At 39.3% G+C, this 20,121-nt stretch overlaps 1 protein-coding gene across 1 annotated transcript; it reads right to left on the reverse strand.

Moving 5' to 3' along the window:
• Positions 1-6: 6 nt before the first annotated feature.
• gnav1 (guanine nucleotide binding protein (G protein) alpha v1) lies at positions 7-19,032 on the reverse strand. The gene is made up of 9 exons (XM_061274070.1): positions 18,625-19,032; positions 17,204-17,295; positions 12,999-13,091; positions 12,417-12,577; positions 8,518-8,646; positions 3,724-3,853; positions 3,545-3,616; positions 1,021-1,108; positions 7-601 (listed from the first exon to the last, which is right to left on the reverse strand). The coding sequence occupies exons 1-9, from the start codon at positions 18,752-18,754 to the stop codon at positions 411-413; spliced, it is 1,086 nt and encodes a 361-aa protein (XP_061130054.1). The 5' UTR covers positions 18,755-19,032; the 3' UTR covers positions 7-410.
• Between the last annotated feature and the right edge of the window lie 1,089 nt (positions 19,033-20,121).

The raw sequence follows: 20,121 nt of genomic DNA on the forward strand, positions 1-20,121 counted from the left end.
AAACAATTAAAGATTCCAGCCACACATTTGTATTACACATTGCAGAACAATGTTGAACATTCTGAACTGAGTAGGACACTGGGAACATAAAGAACAACAATTTTTAGTTAATAAGAAAAACAATAATAGAAAATCATCAACATAAGGCATCAAATTCCTTTTACTTCCAGTCAAGATATGAAATATTAAGGACATTTAAAAAAGCTGCTGTCAGACATTACAAATCACATTTAAAAGGCACTTGGTTAAGTGTGATCCCAAAAAGTTCAAACAGGTAAATAATCAACTTTTTTAAGATATACCTTTATAAAATAAAAATGGGTTATTAAAGCACTAACTAATTGTTACTACCGCATCATGTGCAAAGGTCCATTTGGGGTTCAATTGTTAGGAACTCAGACTTCTGTCAGCTACAGGAGAGATACAGCCTCCAGGTTCTCTTTTATAATCGTGTCCATAACTACCTGGAAGACCACCTCGATGTTGGAGGTGTCTGTGGCTGTGGTGAAGTGGTGATAGATGAGCTTACTGGCAGCTGCGTCGAGTGAGACAAAGGTGGCGGTGATAAAGCGGGCAGCCGAATCTACGTCGAAGTCTGCTCCTGGAAGATGATATTGGTAACAAATATTTTTTGGGGTTCAAGTTAAGCTTAGATTAGCGCTTGCTCGGGTCCAGAAGCCTCATGAGAAAACAACACAAGCATAGCAAAAACATGCAAACTCCACAGGAAGGCTGGAGCTGGAATTCGAAGAAAGTGGACTGCGATGCCCAGACTAGAACTGATATAAAAATAGTCATAAAAGGTCATCCACATTTTACAAAGTAACATTTATTGGCAAGTTTAAAACTAGCAATAAGAATATTTGTTAAAGTAGCCAGGGTGAATTTAAGAATTTGATGATTTGAATGAGAATTCCCATAAACGTTGTTATGATGAGCTGTCAATTTTTCTAATGAGTGATGGACAGAATTTTCACATGTTCCAAAGGTAAATATAAAAGGCGTAACCGTTAGACAAACCTTTAAACTGAGGGAGGTAATGACGCAGGTGTCGCCCTGAATATAGAATCTTGTCTTGAAAAAGGTCAATTTTGTTCATGAATAAAATCTGAAACAAAAAGACCATGCAGAGAGAAAAAAAAATCAGCATTCAAGGTGTTCATTATGAGTCAGAGTTTTCTCTCAAATGGAAAATAAAAATCAATTTGAAAGCCGATCAAACATCAAGGGGGACCATATTACATATTCCCACGTGGAGCAAAACAATAACGAAGCAAGCAATGAAAGCAATTCATCAAGTGTTTTAAATGAGGTTGTCTCTTTACACTGTCGATATGTACGTGCCAGAATGTCCAAAAGTCACAATACAAGTCCTTGCTTTTTGAATTCCGTTGAAGGTATAGGACAGACACGAGGCCATCGTAGGTTTGCACTTTTTGAGCATCAAAATCTTTTACTTGAAGCCTTTGAACAACCTGAAGTCTCCAAAGCATCCAATGAATTAATTGAGTTTGTCGAATTTGACATCCATGGTGTATAAATGCAGTAGCAGTGAGATCGCCAAAAACTAAACTGCAATCAGGGACCAATAAAAGAAAAATAAGCAAATCTTGCCAGGTGACAATTTTCCAATGAAGCACAAAGGTCAATTAGCAAGCGAAGTAATTCAATGCTTACCAAAACTGCAAACCTTAGGGAGATAAATGCTTATGGCTTCATGACTTTCTGGACACGCTTGTGTAGGCTAAAAATAAATAAATATATATATATATATATATATATATATATATATATATATATATATATATATATATATATATATATATATATATATATATATATATATATATATATATATATATATATATATCACCAACTGGCAGGAGTTGATTGTGACGTCAATTAACACGTCGTAGTACCATCAATCGCCTGTCGGTTGCAGTGCTGCGCACACACTTACACATTTACGTGTTTTTGATGCTCAAATGAACTCCTGGTCAGACGCCAGTTCTCACGAGAATACATTATCCACTTTGTAGTTGACCAATTAAAATTATGTCAGTGATCAAATCCCCCTAAAAAAGGCCCAGATGAATACGCGGTGTGTCATTATAACTGAGCAGGCTAGAGGAAGACTTAATTGAGGTTACAAATTTTTCCTCCCCCATTAAAAAGTATCTTAGGGGTAATGAGCCAGTTAGTCGTGTCACCATGCAGGTCCACACACACACACAATTCCAGCACACAAACTTTTCATTGTCCACTTTCCAAACACACACACAGTTTCTTTAGTTTCCACACTAAAGTGTATTTTCAGTAAGAACTAAAAAGGTAACATTTTGGTTTAAGTCACATGAAGCAAACAACCGAAACACTCAGATAAGGTGTTGCTTGGCAAATGTATGTTCCTTGTTTATAAGAGTCTTGGATTGCAGGTTTAAAACAAACAACAACACAACAACAAAGTATAGGGAAGTGTAGGCTTCCCCTCCGTTGACAGACATGTGCACTTTCTTGCAACGCAAATGGATTGAAACACAAGTTAAGTGGAAAGAATTGAGCAAGCCTGTCACATGATTGTCTTAATAGAATAATTTAGCAGACTCGAGAATGGAAAAGCGCATCTTAATTGTAATTAGTGTTTAATTACAACTGACAAAAGGCTCAAAGGCAGGGGTCACAATGAGCATATGTTCCACCTATATTTTAAACGCTGCCGCACTGCTCAGGCTGAATATCACTTCATCAAAGCTAATTAGTTCATTTGCTGTGGAAAATTGCGTCTGAGAAAAGGAATGACAAACTCAAATGTGCTTGAAGGACACGATTTCCAAGTCTTTGATACAATTTATAATTTTATGTTCATATCATTATATAGAATTTATAATTGTATATAGTTATTGTCTTATACTGTATGTACAGTAGCCAGGGAATTTACAATAGTTGAATTGTAATGTAGTTGGATGTTTTGTATTTCGACTCAAAAAGTCTGTTGTCTTTGTGATCTGAACTACCACGATTAATTCTGAGCGTGTGTAACAAACGCTTTAGAATGATGATAAATTATGTTCTTCTGTGGGTTTTTAGCTTGTATTTTTTATCTCTTTATTCTATTTTTTTTTTTATTTTATGCACTGATTGGTTGGCACTTTTTAAATTTTGTTGTACATGTGTGACAATGACAATAAAGATCTATTCTATTCTATTCTATGAAATGCTATGAGTAATAACTAATGATAACAACTGAAAAATACACATTGTACGCTTTTTTGAATGCCAAAATGTGGTGTTTTTTCTACCATTTGGCATCAGAACCTATGACATCAATTTTCTCAAATAAGGCGACGGGTGTGGAATAACTTGATTTACGTCTTTAATGCTCCCTTGTTTGCATCCCTTCGTGTTGCGACTGACCATGTTTTTTCCCGAGGTAAGCACCCCAGGATTTCAACTTTTGACTTTCTCTCTCTACTACTTACGTCACCATCCATTCGACAAAGTACAGAATAGAACAAACATGTAGGGAGCAAAAGTAGTTTCTCACCATGGATGTATTTCGGAAGAAGACATTGTTGCAGATAGAGGAGAAGAGCTTCATGCTCTCCTGCAGACGATTCTAGACAACAGACACAATGTCACACGGCGCCATAAGAAAGCCAAATGGTGCAGTGAGCGCATTCATCTTTGAATTGAACAATTTTTGGTTTTGTATCAAACGGTTACCACAGAGGGGTCCTCCACCAGGGTCATGTCATAACCACTGAGTGACACAACAAAGAGCACGGCCCGAACGTCCTCAAAGCAGCCGATCCATTTCCTCCGCTCCGTTCGCTGTCCTCCGACATCATACATCCTACACACACCCAATGGAAAAGTCAGGGGAGACCAAAATATGGGGGGGGAGGAGGGGGGAACATTAAGCATTTTTTTTCTCAATATGGAAATATACACAACATACCTGTACAAGCTGTAAATGTGCCAAGTAAAAGTAAATAGTCACACAGTTTTGAGCTCAAGTCTTATTAGTCAACTTTTTAGCAACATAATTCATCCAAGCTTTTTTCTCACATTCTCGGTTTGCAGGCGCAAATAAAAGCTTTACCGTGAGATGAAACTATTATTGTCTTTCCAAGAAATGAAACAAGCAATCTGATCTCACAAAGAAGGCTTAAAAAGTCAACATGAAACTAAATAAGCTTAGGGAACAGAACAGATGGAGCTGTAAAGATATTTATTGTGCAGTGGTGGACCCAGGTGCCTCGGATTTAGCAAGGTGACTCTCCAAGCTTCTCACAAGAGTCAACACTCAAAATGTTTACTATTCAACATGACAAGTGTTGCTTTTTTTGCTTGTAAAAAACTGCACTGGTTTCATTCATGTCAACGTGCAGGAATAAAAAAGCAGCATGATGGTGGGGTGAATAAAAAAAAAAGACAAATATGAGGTCAATCTGATTCAATAGCACAAAAAGAAAAAACAAAACCAAACAAAAGAAAATCAGAGATGAGCACTAGCTGTTCACCAGTGGGTCAGGTGCGCCACCTTTCATTGGAGCATCCTTGGAACTAATGTAGCCGTTTATCAAGAGGGGACCAAAACAGAGACACACAGAGGGAAGCAAACATTGGATGTTATGCCCACGAGAAAAAAAAATTCAGATGGAAATGTTCCAGACACTCATTCAGTCAGTGAAGTTAATAGTGTCCCACAACATAAAGCGAGCTATAGAACCTTTCATGGCCTACGCCTCAATGATGTCATGGTGTTAGCTGGAGGCAAAAAAAATAAAATAAAAATAACTATTAAAATATGCTAACCGACATTTTCAAGGGAGCGTGTTGGTATTTTTACTGATTAATATTCTGATTTACATTTTTTTTGTAAAGTAACATACTATCTGCACCAACTGTGATGAAAACTGTTGTTTATCAGAGTCCTTATGTTTCATTTTCTAATATACACAGCTTGTAAAAAAACACCAGTCAATATTGTTGCAAATCTAAAAGTAATAACTTTAACGTGCTAAACTCCCCAAGCAACACCCGGGATTTTGTTCCTAAAGGAAGGTGAGTATGCACATACACACAATGCTGGGTGTAAATTCACCAAACTCATTTATGTATCTCCTCAAGATTTCTGGCAGATAAGAGGGATGGTGTTTGAGAGGGAGGAATCGGAGATTGTCTTGCAACACCACCTGGGACTTTGCTCTCCTTAATTAAATGTGACATTGTTGGTGAGATTGCCAACAATGACGACATCGATGCCTCACCCACTGCATCACAGACTATGTATATCAACTTCTATGTGGTGAACATCTACCAACTAATTTCTCCAACAACAAACCATGGGTGACCCCAGAGCTGAAGGGTCTGCTGAACGAGAAGAAGAGGAGGAATCGACAAGAGTGCAAAAAGATCTTAAATACAAGATCCGGAAGGGCAAAGAAAGCTTTAGGAGGAGGACGGAGGAACAGCTCAAACAAAACAAAGTTGGAGAAGTCTGGCAAAAACATGAATACAATCTCTGGCCAATTTGAGGACCATGGGAGAGCTACAGTTCCTGCTGGCTGTGGGTGGGTTAGGGGTAGGGACTTGGATCTGTTCTTCAATAGATTTGACCCTGGGTTGTTAACATTAGCCCTGTTCTATGCTGTGGTCTGCTGGGGGAGTGAATGCACAGTGAGAGAAAGGGCCAGGATTGACAAGCTGGTACAGAAGCTCTCTGCTGAAATATCCTCTGAGGCCCGTGATGGTGGTGGGAGAGAGGAGGATGTCAGCAAAGCTTACATTCATCATGGACAATCCCCACCACCCTTTAGCACATTTAGCAGACATGTCCACAGCATCCAACAGCTAGAAGGTCCCTAGATTTGACAATTTTGGAGTTTCATTTGGAGCAACCACAAGTATGGCCTGTGCTCACTGCTCAGAAACTGGCACCATGCGGTACGATTCACGTTAGCCGGAAAATGGCAGAAGCGGCAGATTGGCCACTGGCAGGGCCGTTCACTTCACAGATGAGAGTTGGTTCACACTGAGTTAATGTGATATTTGTGGGAGATCCAGAGGGATGCTGTGGAGAACATTCTTCTACCAGCATCATCCTTGTGACATTTTAGCAAGTACATACAGGGACATGGAGCCCATCATGCCGCCTCTATCCAACAAATGACACAACGTGATCAAAGCTTTTAAACTGCAATGCTTCAATCATTAAGATCTGGGATTTAGGTGTTCTCTTCACATTTCTAACAGTGAGTAATACAAACAATAAAGTCGGGACATTTAACAACAAGAACATAAAAACAAAGTAAGTACTTTTTCAATCTATATTCAATTAAATGCACTAGAAAGACAAGATAATTAATTATCAGGCTTTTCAAATTTTTTTTTTGCAGACAGTCACTCATTTTGAGTTCTACGCCTGTTCCAAAAAGGGGATACAGCTCTGGACTGCTGGCTGGCCAGTCTACTACTCACATTGATGCCGTGCCCACCCACCAGATCCCTGTGACTCTCTACTTGAGGAACAGATCTCTACAAATATATATATAAATATTTTAAATGCAATATTTATTTTATAATACTGGCTATTTTTGTGCATCAAAAAATTAATGCTGAATTATACTAATACAAATATGTCAAAAAGGTGTGATTTTGTTTAACTGATAGGTTATTATCTAAAACAGCCTTACTAAAAATAATTTCAAGTGCAGAAGCTTGTATGCAATAAACATGTCAATGTTATCTGCAAGAGTTTTTTTGAGTGGCATTGTGTAATGTGGCATTAGATAATTGTAAAATATGTAGATATTTGTAAATAACACAAGACGAGGACATCGTTGTTAAACGACCCTAAAACTCAACGTGAAGCGTAATGTGTCGGAAAACTGCAATCATTTGTCACCAAAATGTATGTGGACATTGCTAATTATGCCCACATCAACCTTAAAATACTGTGTTACAATGATTACAGATTATTTTATATTTTATGGAATTTCCTCATTAACCGACACAAAAAGTTTTAAAAAAAGCAGCTTCCATCGATCACAAAATCTTGTTGTCTGAGATTATGATTTCGACCCCAAAACGATAAATCACTCAGCTCCAACGTCTAATTGTGAGTACGCTGAATGAACAGGGTTTTTTTCCAACATTGACAGAAAGAAAGAAATAGCAAAAAAAAAAAACACACACACAATACAACAATTTGACACATGAATGTCCAACAAAGACTTAAAACCCATCAAAAAATCTATGCGAGTCTGGAAGGAAACGTGTTGCACAAAATATAGCAAGGTAAAGTCAGTTGTAAGAAAAGGAGCGTGTGGCTTTCATGGGGGCCGGGTAATGTTCTTCAACATAATACACATTAGTGAAGCATAACCGAAAGAACCATAAGTCAGCAGCACCCAGAGACAAACAACATTTAGATGTCGACTTCAGTAATTGGCTGATAAACTGACTCACGCTACATTGTTTGTAAAAGCAGACCTAATGTGTTGCATTATGATCACTCAATATGAGATGTGGGGATGAGGGACAAGTTATATTGTGGAAGCTTCACAGCCGAGGTAGTCCTCAGGTAGACATTACTAACAACAGAAAGCACATAATTCAATTCGGTTGTAATGCATATGCCGCCCACCACTGCCTGTATGTCTAGTCGTCACAATAAAACTAGCAATCCGCTCAACTAAATAAGACTCGTCCAATTCAAATTAATTTGGAAGATCACCTGTGTTTTGGATGGATGGATGGATGGATGGATGGATGGATGGATGGATGGATGGATGGATGGATGGATGGATGGATGGATGGATGGATGGATGGATGGATGGATGGATGGATGGATGGATGGATGGATGGACGGACGGATGGATAATTTGTCTGTTCAAAATGTACATTAAATATCTAATTTTGACCTTAAACAGCAGGTATAAAAGAATGTATGTTTGCACTATAAATCAAATACATTACTGCTATTTTTAATTATTTAAAACATCTGCAGAAGCATTCAAACCAAACATTGTAATTATGACAGGGTTGTTCAACTAAAGCCACAAAGAAATCAAGCTCATTATCTGTCATTCTGTCAAGACCATCAGCAGCTTGAGGAAATGAGTTTAGCCATTGAGAGAGGATGAAGAAGCAGGTAGTATTATGTGACACTGGCCCATTGATCAGGAATGAATATGATGATCTGACATCTACCCTCTGCTCCTATACTGATAAGGCCACGACAGAGACGCCTTTGACTTTTTGTGTGCGCGTGTGTATGCGTGTGTGTGTGGCCGTATTGACTTATTGATGAATGAAGCCACCCATCTCCTTCGTAGATCTGCACATCATCGCAGGGTTGTAGACGGAGATAAGAGTGTCACAGCTCAGAAAGTAGAGTAACTTTGGATGAAAGGTGTTTAGGAAAGGCGTTCAGACCTCCTGTCCGACGCGTCTGTCCACCACTGCACTATGTCACGTATAGTATAGGTGAATAAAGTTAATGCATTCTACCTGAAAGTGAGGTGCTTGACTTTGAACTGGGTCTCTATCACACCTGTAGTCCTCAGCCGCACGCGCAGAACGTCCATCTCTGTAGGGATGTAGTCTGGAGACGAGATGCGGCTCATATTTTCAAAGAAACTGGAAAAAAAAAGGAGAGGGTCAAAAAGGTCAAAAACAGAAGAGACGTGGGGGACGACAAATAACCTGCAGACAAGCTTTAGATCAAAGAAAAAACTAGGAATAAATTAAAAGTGTGTATACGTATGTACAAGGCCATTAGGCCAATGCAGCAGGTTGAGTGTGCAGTGATAAGAGTCAAGCCCCAGGGGGCGCAGTGGCTCTTCATGATGAATATTCACTCTGCGGTTTACCGTCATGATAATCCGAGGCAAACGTTCAAACACAGATTTGCTCGTAACACAATTAGCACAACCAAGTGTGCGTTGTGCCTGCGGAAGTGCGATCCTAATGGAAACAAGCACACATGCGACACACGAGACATCTAAAAGTAGCTGGGCCCACTGTGACATTCTCAACTCGTCATTCTGAATCAGTTTCTTGGAAGGCAAGTCGCATCCTGCTGTTTGGTAAATACAATAACAACATCGCTGGCTTGGATGGTGCTGCGCAACTCAAAGTGATGTTTCTCCATAAAGAGCAATCTCGGCTGAAGACTTCCCTTTGTTGTCTTTTTTTTTTTTTAACTCCTGTCAAATGTACATTTAAAGCTGTGTGTCTCGATTTGCTTTCCGCCCTGTGTCGGTTGGTAATTTTCTCGCTATATTAAGTTGTTAAATTTAGTTTAAAAACATTTAGTCACAAATTGTATTTATGCTGGCGGCACGGCGGGGCACCGGTTCGCACGTCCGCCTCAGAGTTCAGAGGGTGCGGGTTCGATTCCACCTCCGGCCCTCCTTGTGTGGAGTTTGCATGTTCTCCCCGTGCCTGCGTGGGTTTTCTTCGGGCACTCCGGTTTCCTCCTATATCCCAAAAACATGCTTGGTAGACCAATTGAGCACTCCAAATTGTCCCTAGGTGTGAGTGCGAGTGCGAATGGTTATTCGTCTCTGTGTGCCCTGTGATTGGCTGGCAACCGGTTCAGGGTGTCCCCCGCCTACTGCCCAATGATAGGCTCCAGGGTGCTTGTGACCCCCGTGGGGACAAGCCGTACAGAAAATGGAAGGATGTATTTATTCTATTGGCCTATAAAGCACTAAGTAATCAAGCACCACAATGAATTGAACAACTCCCAATGCCCTACAAACCTTCTCATTATTTAAGATCAAACTTGTATCAGTCCTCTTCTATTTAATATGGTCAGGGATGATCTTTTGCAGGAGTCCCAGACCAGTCGATCGTGGTCAACTGGTAGACTGTGGACTGGCCCCAAATTGACCGCAAAGGGTCGAGATTTATTTTTGGTGAACGTTAGTATCATTTATTTTATGTTAGTGTACACTAGTTTTTGGTATCACTTGCCAAATTATTTATAAATTGTTTGGTTCCACTTTAAATGTGAAAAGCAGTAGATTACGCTTGGATTCAGTTGGGTGGTTGAAGATAACTTCCTACAATGGCTCCCTCCAACAAAATAGAACATATTCATACGTGACGTTTTGAAAACCGCTTGAAAATACGTTTAGCAGTGACGCACTTTGCCTTGAAGTCCCTGAAGCCGACTAATCTACATAAATGCAAAAAGATTCAGGCACAAAAATGCATTTGATGATTTTCTCTGCCTCGGCTGATGTCGGAAGTCATCAAAGACACTATGAAACATTAGGAGTTTTATGATGGAAGCTGATTCTCCTTGCCACTGGGACACAGGCAGACACTCACAGACTTCTCAATGAAGTGCATTTATAGCTTACTTGAATATTAAACCACTCTTGAGCCAAACCACTCATTCATTTTCTACCACTTATCCTGTTTAGCATCTAGCTGGAGCTGGAGTCTGTCCTACTTGACGCTGGGTCTCTGTAAACCCTGGACTGATCACAGTCAATTTCATGGAACAAGTAGACAAAAAAAAAATAGCCTCTGACAATATTTCCACGTAAGTGCCACATTAGAGGTGTAATATTACAATCAGCTATTTATTCACATGTGCCTTTCATACAGAACCCATTGAGGTGTGACTTTGCCGTGCACATTCACAGAGCTTTGCCCATTCAGATAATCAGTACAGTATATTTGCGTCAGATTGGTGAGTGTCAGTGTCAAGACAGCTATAGTATTGGAGCATCTGACTATGTTTTGATGCCCAGGTGTGTCCCTTCACAAATGTGTTTTATTCCGACAACTGTGAGCTATCAGCAAACTGTCCATGGGTGAAAAAAAGGAATTGTGAAGTAGATAGAAATGGCTAGCAGACATTGCACAGACGTTTATAGTCAATACAACCATCTTGTATTTCATGCAGAAGAAAGAAAGCACCAGTCTAAGTACCAGAGGACAAATGCTTACTCAAGAAGCAGGACGGAAACCATTGTGATAGCTGTAAATCAGATTCAGACTGGTTTACTAAATATCAATCAGATTAAATGCCAATCAGACACTGATTGGTTCTTTGAGCTAGGCATTTTTGCAACGCCTAAATTGGATGGTGGGGAGTCATTTCCTTACAAAAGAAAAGTGACTTTGGCAAAAAAAAAAAAAAGGTAGTTTTGCTATTAGTGGATGTAAGCAATATACAAAATTTCACCACTCACACATACATTCACGACTTGGGCACCCTTCCGTTATCGTCAGTCCATCCTTAATCATAATATAATCAGAGAAATGGGTGTCCGTCAGCACTTGAGCCACTTGGGGACAATTAACACGGACCCACGTACATTTTCAGTCTGTCCTTTTCTGAACTTTCTCATCCCTTGTCTGCTAAAGAGGCATCCGACGGTAAATGTTTTATTCACGTATATTACGGGCTACTATACCGAAAATAGTAGGAGCAGTATGGATGGAAAACCGTGTGATGAATGATTTATTTTTTCTTATGTCCAAGCGTTGAATTGATATATTAATTTGACCAGACTCTTACTTTACACAAGGATCTGAACTTAAGTACTTAAATACTTAAGTACAGAGTATGACTAATTGTACCACCTCTAGTGGCGCTCAGTTGGGGACCAGTGTGGCCTGTCGGGGTAGATAACTTAAGAGCCACAGCCTCTCGCTAGGTAGCGAATGAGACCAGACAACCTCCCCCAGCTCTGACGTATTTGTGCGATACACACGCCATCATCTCGACAGTTACCTTTCATTTTGAGTTCTCAACATGCTCCGATCTTCCGCCAAAGAGAATTAGAATTGAATTCAAAGTATAGATTTACAAATAAAACACGTTTATGGGTTGCATGCTGTATAAGGTGCCAAATGGCTTATGAGGATGCACACTTTGACTTCCGCCAAATGCACAATGCTAAGCAAGAGGTCATGTTTTGATCACCATTTGTTGTAGAAGTGAGACACGAGCTTTAAAATGTTGGTACAGATCCAGATAAACGTGCAGACTGAGCAATGGCACAACACTTTTGGCCATTACATTTGGCTTGCATTGATGCCGAGAGGGTTAGTGAGGTACCAGCCAGCAGATGTTGAAAAGGTTTCTGAGTATGTTCATCATTTTGTAATTCCTGCCACCCAGAGGCCTGGAATGCACTAATATTAATAGCTGCATAGTAACATTTCAGACATTTTTTGTTTTGTTTGTCCATGGCATATGGCTGTGCCGTGCTGGGTGCGATTGGAGTTTTTGTTGATCATTACGCCGTAAGATTAATAACAAGTGGCAGCAAGCACATGGCTGAGTAACAGCCATAAAGTCCAACTAATTAGACCCCTGCATCTTTACAGCACAGTGTGTGTGTGTGCGTGTGTGTGTGTTTGCATGCTCAGAGAGCACTTACTACAGCGCTGAGTCGTTGAGCTCATACTCATATCCCCGAGCCACAGCCGCCCGCACCCCGTGGTCAGCCCACAAGCAGGCAAGGGCGTGACTCAAGAAGGGAAAAAAGACCTGATCTTCGTCAAAGCAGCGACCACATGACAGAACTGAGTGGGCGTGCACCTGGAAGAAAAGGCACAAATTAGGACATATGAATATATATAGACGTACTTTATCGCTATAAAACTGATAAATGAACACGCATACACACGCGTACACAAACACACACTGGTGGCAATTATTCGAGGAAATTCTTTGATAAACATCTTCTCCCAACAGGATGTGATTAGTGGGTGGAAAGTGTGTGAGCTCCATTATGTTCACACAGGACTTAATAATCAAATGAATCCTCCCAATCAACCCCCTAAGGAATCTTAATGTGACAGTCGTGCATACAATTGAGCGCTGAGAGGTAGGATGGGGCAGTCACGGTGGTGAGATGCTGCTTCTTAGTGGTGAACTGATGTCAGTACAAGACATAAGTTGCAGTGGAAAAAAAAAAAAGTACAGAATAGGGTAGCAAATACAATAAAAGCAGTCTAACCTTGTTCCTGCTGTTAGCCAGGTTGATGCGGAGGACGCCCATGCCGTGAAGAACAAACTTCATAGATGTCAGGAGGTTATCCAATACTGCAGGCTGACATATCAAAACATATTAATATAGGCTACAGGCTACAAAAAATATGAACATAAAAAAAATTAACTGGATCAGATGACCTAGGAGTAATGTTAATAATATGAGTTTAAAATTGTACTTTTCTTCATGGTGAAGAATCACCAGCAAAGATACGTAACCCCTCTAAATTCATAAAATTCCCAGATTTTTATTTTATTTTATAATTTTGCATATTCTGCACTGTCAATTTGAAAGTTTCTTTTTTTGAACATGATGCTTTTATGCATCCGATTCATCAATTAAAATCAACAAATAATCAACAGAACAATCTATTATTAAAATAATCATCAGTGACAGGGTTGCATCCTTAATAAATTCAAGAGGAAAACAATGAATAAAGAACATAAACTACTCTCCAGCTCGATGTCGACTACTTGGAATTTTGGTTGTTTTAGCCACGTAAACACCCAAACTGACTTTAAACATGACAAACTGTTTAGGAACTTTTACAGGTATGGCTGCTGTCTATCCGCCTTGCTCGGTAGCTGGGTGCGATGCTACTTATTTATGCACATCTCTGAAGATGTGATGATGTCAACAAACATTATTGCAATTGGTTGGTTGGCAAAATTGATGTCAGACAATCAAAAGTCCCCTTACCTACAGAGTAGTAAATGATATATTCGAGGAAAACTGGGAGTCCAATCTATCTGACCCTTGTTTGTCCCTCAAAGCGTTTGAGGTGAATGTCAACAACAAAGATGGCTGATTCGGATAATTTGTTTGTTGTTCTGGTTCTTCACAATACAGTTTAACTCCAGCGAACCTTCTTCATAATTGTCTTAAAAGCATTTAATTAGTTTCACAAAATAACTTCATGCAGGGAGACATCGTCGTAGCTTCACGATGTGCAAATCATGTTGTGTTACATAAAGTTATTTTGAATAACTAAATTAATAAATACTGTTTATAATCTTTTAAATCATGTTTTGCCATTCAGGGTCTAAACTTCTAGTTAAATGACAAAACTCACACAAGAGCAGTAACTTACAAAAACTTTGAGCAGACGGTCTCCTGGCAGTGAACGTTAAGCTTTGCATTCCATTCCAATTCTCTCACAGTCTGATGGCTGCTCTCTTGATTGTCCACATGGGAACTGGTTGCAGTTTCAATAAAACATGTGCCTGAAGCTACACCACTTCAAATTTAAACATCAATCTCTTTTACGAGAACATTGTTGCCAACGCTATGATGATTTAGGTTGAAAATGGAGCGGGAGCACCAATGCGCAGGAACCTCAAAGTTAAACAGTGGATATCATCATTCAAGTGTGACATTACACAAGATGTATTCAGTTCAGTGCACGTTAATTCCAAAAGTGGGTTGCTTTTGGACGGCTTTTATGGTTCTCTACTTGTCAACATTAGAAGTATACATTATGAGCAACACAATCATTTAAATACAATAGTAACATTGATTTATCTTACTGGGTAGCTTCATAATATGTAACTACTGGCATAATATGTAATTATGTAACATAATGGCTCAAGAGGAGCATGAAAATCACCAGAGAAGCTTGTCAACACAAAATTTAAGGAAGTCAAATTCAAGACCTTTTTAAGGGAATTTCCGTTTCTTTTAAGACCTCTTGTTGACTAAATATAATTATTATGAGCTGGTGATATTTGAAAGCAATTACACTCATTAAAAGACTAAATATTGCAAATGTATTTAAAGATCAAAAAAAGAAATTTTTCAAGTATCTATAGCGTGGTGTACGCTGCATCAGCCCGATACATTCAGGTAATCTAGGCTTAATTCCTCCATCAAGCCGAGGAGTACATCATGCTAATTAGAAAAAAAAACTATAATATTATATAAATATAATATAAACCAAAGATTTTCAAAATAAAGCAAGAATTTCTGTGATTTTAAATGATGTACTACTTGGAATTATGTGACACATATTTAGTTATCTTGAAATGCAGAAAGCTGCTTTGCCTTGCCTAAATTTGGAGATTCATGTGTTTTTGGAGAGCAACAATATGAGGGAAAGAAAAAAAAACATTTCACAGATAAAAATCTGTCGGAAATTTTTTGGCAGAGACGGTGGATTCCTTGGATGCGTTCATGTTTTTTTTTCCTGGACCCTTCCACCTTTTATTCAATTGACAGTACAGCTTTGCCTCTCCCTCCGTGACTCATGCTTACCTTTCTTTAATGTTCTCAACGGTACGCAAACATCAGTGATCAATCTTTGTTGGGTCATTCCGCATGGGTTATCTCTTGAGATCAAAAAACACAAATTAAAGGAAAGATTCTCTCGTCCAACCACCACCATGAAAATGAATCTCTCACACATACACACAAAAAAAACAGCAGGAAGCCTCAAGTATATTACGCAGTCTAGTAACCTCTATTGGAATCCCTCTTTTTGCCACCGCACTTTTGCAGGGAACATAGAAAAAAAAAAAAAAAGACACCTGGAATCCACTGAGTGTGTATGTGTGAGAAAGAGAGTGGAAACGTCAGCAGTGTCAGCCGCTGTATGACTCTCAGTAATCCATTTTGGCACACTGAACCACTATTCTAGTTGTTTTGGTCAGCGTTTTTAACACATAAAATAATAGTTTTATAGTTTCAATAGTTGTCATAGCATCAGCCTAATATTTATTAACCACACACTGCTGCAGTTGCATATTGAAGAAATCAAATAGATCCGCCAATGAAAATACCAACACAATTACTAGCTATACTGCACAAGAGTTCAATGCAATCGTGTGAAAACACATTTGCAGACAAGTCCCTTGTTTACACAATGTTGTGTGTAGAGGAGTGTTAGTCCACTGGCTTGTGAGTAGTCAAAACAATACACTGGGGCCCTCTGGCTGAATGAAGGATTAGATGAGACGCAGCCCCCTTGCTCCCCCATTCCAGACACTCGACATGTCGGTGTCCGAATGTGACACAAAGTCAATAGGACGCATAATCAATGAAATTCAAAACACAAAGGGGATTAACTCCTGCGTAGTTTGAAGTACCTGCTCACTTTAAAGCACGCCAAGTTGACTTCTGATGCGGGATGGTGTGTGCAAGGGTGATCGGATGTCACCAAAGTGCACATTGGGGGTGAGGTTTTTAATCAGAAAGAAATGAATGCTTCCACATGAGAGCGAATCCCAAATGCACAAACAACAGTTTCTTTCTTTTATTTTTTTTTACAGCAAGCCTGTACATGTTGACTATTTTGGGATACAAATTGGACACACCCACTTGAATAGATATTGTACACTTGCAGTAACTGGCATAACGGCCACCCCCTGAGATGAATAAAAACGTGAATTTTGCTGCTTAACTCATGTTCCACAAACGCAATATTAATCAGAATGCCACTGAGCTCAAAATGTTTTCCCACACTTGATCTAATGCTCAAGTGAACAGAAAATCATTTTGAGTATTTACTTGATACCCAGCTTAAGGTCCATGTACTGCTACGATTGGTGCACACGAGTAGAATGGCTTCAACAAGGGTACTGAGTAAATGTTTGTACTCTACATATAAGTCATTTGAACAATTCAAACGTTTCTACTTGTGCTGTTCCATAAGAGTCTATGTGCAACCCTTGTGAGATCAGTTTTTTGCAATGGTTATGAGTCAGAGTGCAGTGTTGAATGTCAATTCAATCTCCATTATCCGCCTGTATTGAACCTTTTAGCCTCCATCCAGAGTGGAAAGATATACAGAGAAATGCAGATAGGAAATGACTGGTGGGCCAGAGGATGAGTAAAACACTGCAGGAACGGGGCGGGAACAAGAGGCATGTGACTAAAGATAAGAGTTGATGGAAAATAGAATACAACTGTTTCCGTTCCATAAGTGTTTCCATTGTTATCTACCGATCACAGAGCAAGTAAAAGGGAGAGATAACAAAAGTTTCCAGGTGAACAGTGGACTATTTAAGTTCCAATTTGGTCGATGCCAGACCAAGTGACGGAGAAATAAGACGGAGAAGCCACAAAATTCTTCTTACTAGGTCAATGCCAGACCAGTTGAGTGAAATTTAAAGGGGAGACAAGTATACAAAATATATTACGGAGAAGTCATAAAATGTTATTCTCTGATAGTTGCTGACCTTGAAGCTGCTGAGTTCTTGCTTGGTAAATCCATTGCTGTGGATGATCTTCATTTGTTTGACCAAAGTGCTTTTCCCACTTTCTGCCGCACCTGGAAAGCATCGCAAGGTATATAGTCATTTCTAAAATCGCGCTGTGCTCGGTTCTTTAATTTTTTCCTACTCATAGTTGATATTTCTATGGTTGTAATGGCTTCCTCTTTACCACACAATATAAAATAAGAAAAACAACTAAACATTTACAGAGCTTACCTCAAGTTTCTGCATCACACCATACATGATTTTAATGCAATTTTAGAGACAGATTTTCCAGAAACCCTAACCCTATCAATAACGTGCTGTAGCAAATCTTCAGTTGTTATCTGGATTCTTGCAAGATTTTTTTTTCTTTTATTAAGCTTTGTCTTTGAGACTCTGAAAGCATCTGTGATTGTGATTGGATAAGTGAATCGGGGGTGGGGTGTGGGGGTTAAGGAGACAGAAGATTGCATGCATGACAGAGAAAACATAGTTGGATGTTTTCTTTTGATGCATCCGTGAGAGGCGATTACTATCAATGAGAAATGACAACGTTCACGCGTCGACGAGTCCACTAGCTGATTCAACTCCTAATGCGGGGTGGGAACTCATTCAGTTTCACTAAAGTGGTCTAAAAATGATCTATGACTACAAATATATCTTTTTTTCATCAAGGCCTGGGTATCATAAAATTCAAGCCCTTGACAACATTTTATTTGACATGAAAGCAAACCATGTCTTTGTTTCTTAATCAAATCTGGACTGAATTGCCATGATTAATAAATTGTGATACAATATTACAACTTAGTATTTGATGGTGTTACCAAACATCTTACAATAAAATGAACTGTTGAATAGTAGTAATAGTTATAGTATAGTTTTATCCATTACTTGATTTCAAAACTAGTTCTCCATCAATTTGTTCTGTAGATGTAATCATATGATAATAAAAAGAAATCACCATTTACATGGTTATAGCAACTACCTGAGGAAAATTACATTGTGGCCCATGACAAAGATGAGTTGGACACCTACACCCCTGCATTGGATGAAATTGTTTTACATAATTGGCCTGCTACCGTTTTTGTGACATTTTTGTTTGGTGGTGAGACGAGATATTTTGTAAAATACTGTATGTTCCTTGGCTATATATTTGGTAAAATTTTATTCAAAATGCCCAGTGGGCGTGACTGTTTTAAATCCGTTTTTTTCATTGGTCTGTGAGAAACAGTTGACCAAGTCCTATAAACTCTAACTTGCGACAAGTGGCTGTAAAGAGAAATCAGCACAAGTAAGATAATAAAAGTTGCTTGTTAAAACCAACATCGAGTAAGTGATTTAAAAAAAAAAAAAAAACGAGAGTTAGTAGTAAAGCCAGAGAGGTTGTCAAGATTGTATCTCACCTAACAGGAGTATTTTAACCACATTCATCTCCCGCTTTGCACCCTCGTACAGATCTCTGTCAATCTTGGCACTGAGTGTCCTCGCCTTCTTCTGCTCCTCTGTAACGTCGGTACCGAAACACAGTCCCATCCCGAGCACACATGTCCTCCTCTCGGAGTTGGACTCAAACAAAGTCCTGACTGTGTTTAAACCGAGCGAGTTTGTTCAAACTCAAGCGCATGCTTACAGCTCCTCGACTTTAGCGTTGTTTTTATTGCAAGCCAAACTCCCTGGAAGCATCGCTCCCGGGTTTTCTCGCTTATTATTTCACCGCAAGTCCAAAATATTGCGCTTGTTCACCCCAAACAATCCACAGTTCCTCCCTCTCATTCCAGATGGGAAGGCTCTGGAGTTGCTAGGAAGTGACGTCATCATCGAGCCAATCAGATTTGTCACTTTTAAGTGTGTGACAGGAAAGGTCAGCATGCACACGCCCTCCACCCAGGTTACCATCACGGGTGGGAAAATCACTGGTTAAACTGTCTATTATTGGTACTTACATATAACTGTAATTCATTCATTTACACGGGGAAAAATAACTTCACCTCTGAGAAGTGACTGACGTGTCATGTGCGTTGTTTTACGCCATTTAATTGATCGGATCTTTATTTCGTGAGTCTTTGAACGTTGCAAGTAAAGCATAAAAACTGCGGCATGTCTTGCAAAATGACGCGTTTGGTCTTTGAAATGTGACGATCTGTCTTTATCGTTTCATGCGGTTGCTTCAGAACACGATGCGTTGAACGTTGTATCGTGTGCATGCGTGACAATCAATTTTCTTGGTAGTTTCTGCGGGTAAAACAAATGCGGTAGTGATACGAGTTGACATTCGCACAGTTGCTACATTTTAGAATCAGATTGTAATCAGTGTTTTATTAGTTGTTTTTTTACCAAATTAACCAGATTTAGACAAGGGCATTCCAATAGCGCCAATTTTGAGTTAAGAAGTCATTTAAAAAAACTGAACATGATAGGAACCCTAAACAGGCACAGGGACAACATGCAAATTCCACACAGGAAGGCCGGAGGCAGAATCGTACCCGCAACCTCAGCGCCAATTATTTAAAGTTATTGCTTGATAATCCACAATAAATGCTCAAGAGAAGGATTCCTTGAGCCTACATCCTTAGGTGGAATTGCACCAACGTTTCAACTTTTTAACTTGACCCTCATAAAACTAACAAGTTGGTGAGATAGACATCAATCAAACCAGGAATCTCTGCTCAGTCACACTGACCTGAAAAAATGTTTAACTGGACAAAAAACAAGAAGCATCTATGAATCAATGTTTCAAAAGACACTACCAAAATATGTAAAAACAAATAAAAATATGCAAACTTTCATGTTTTAAACAATTCCGTTACTGAAATGGACATTTTGGTGACCAAAGCTTCAGTGGTTTTTGGTATCAAGGCACACGTACAGCGTGAGTGCGGTCCAGCGTTTACCCACAAACA

The sequence above is a fragment of the Syngnathus typhle genome, linkage group LG3, assembly GCF_033458585.1.
Source record: "Syngnathus typhle isolate RoL2023-S1 ecotype Sweden linkage group LG3, RoL_Styp_1.0, whole genome shotgun sequence".
Classification (NCBI taxonomy): domain Eukaryota; kingdom Metazoa; phylum Chordata; class Actinopteri; order Syngnathiformes; family Syngnathidae; genus Syngnathus; species Syngnathus typhle.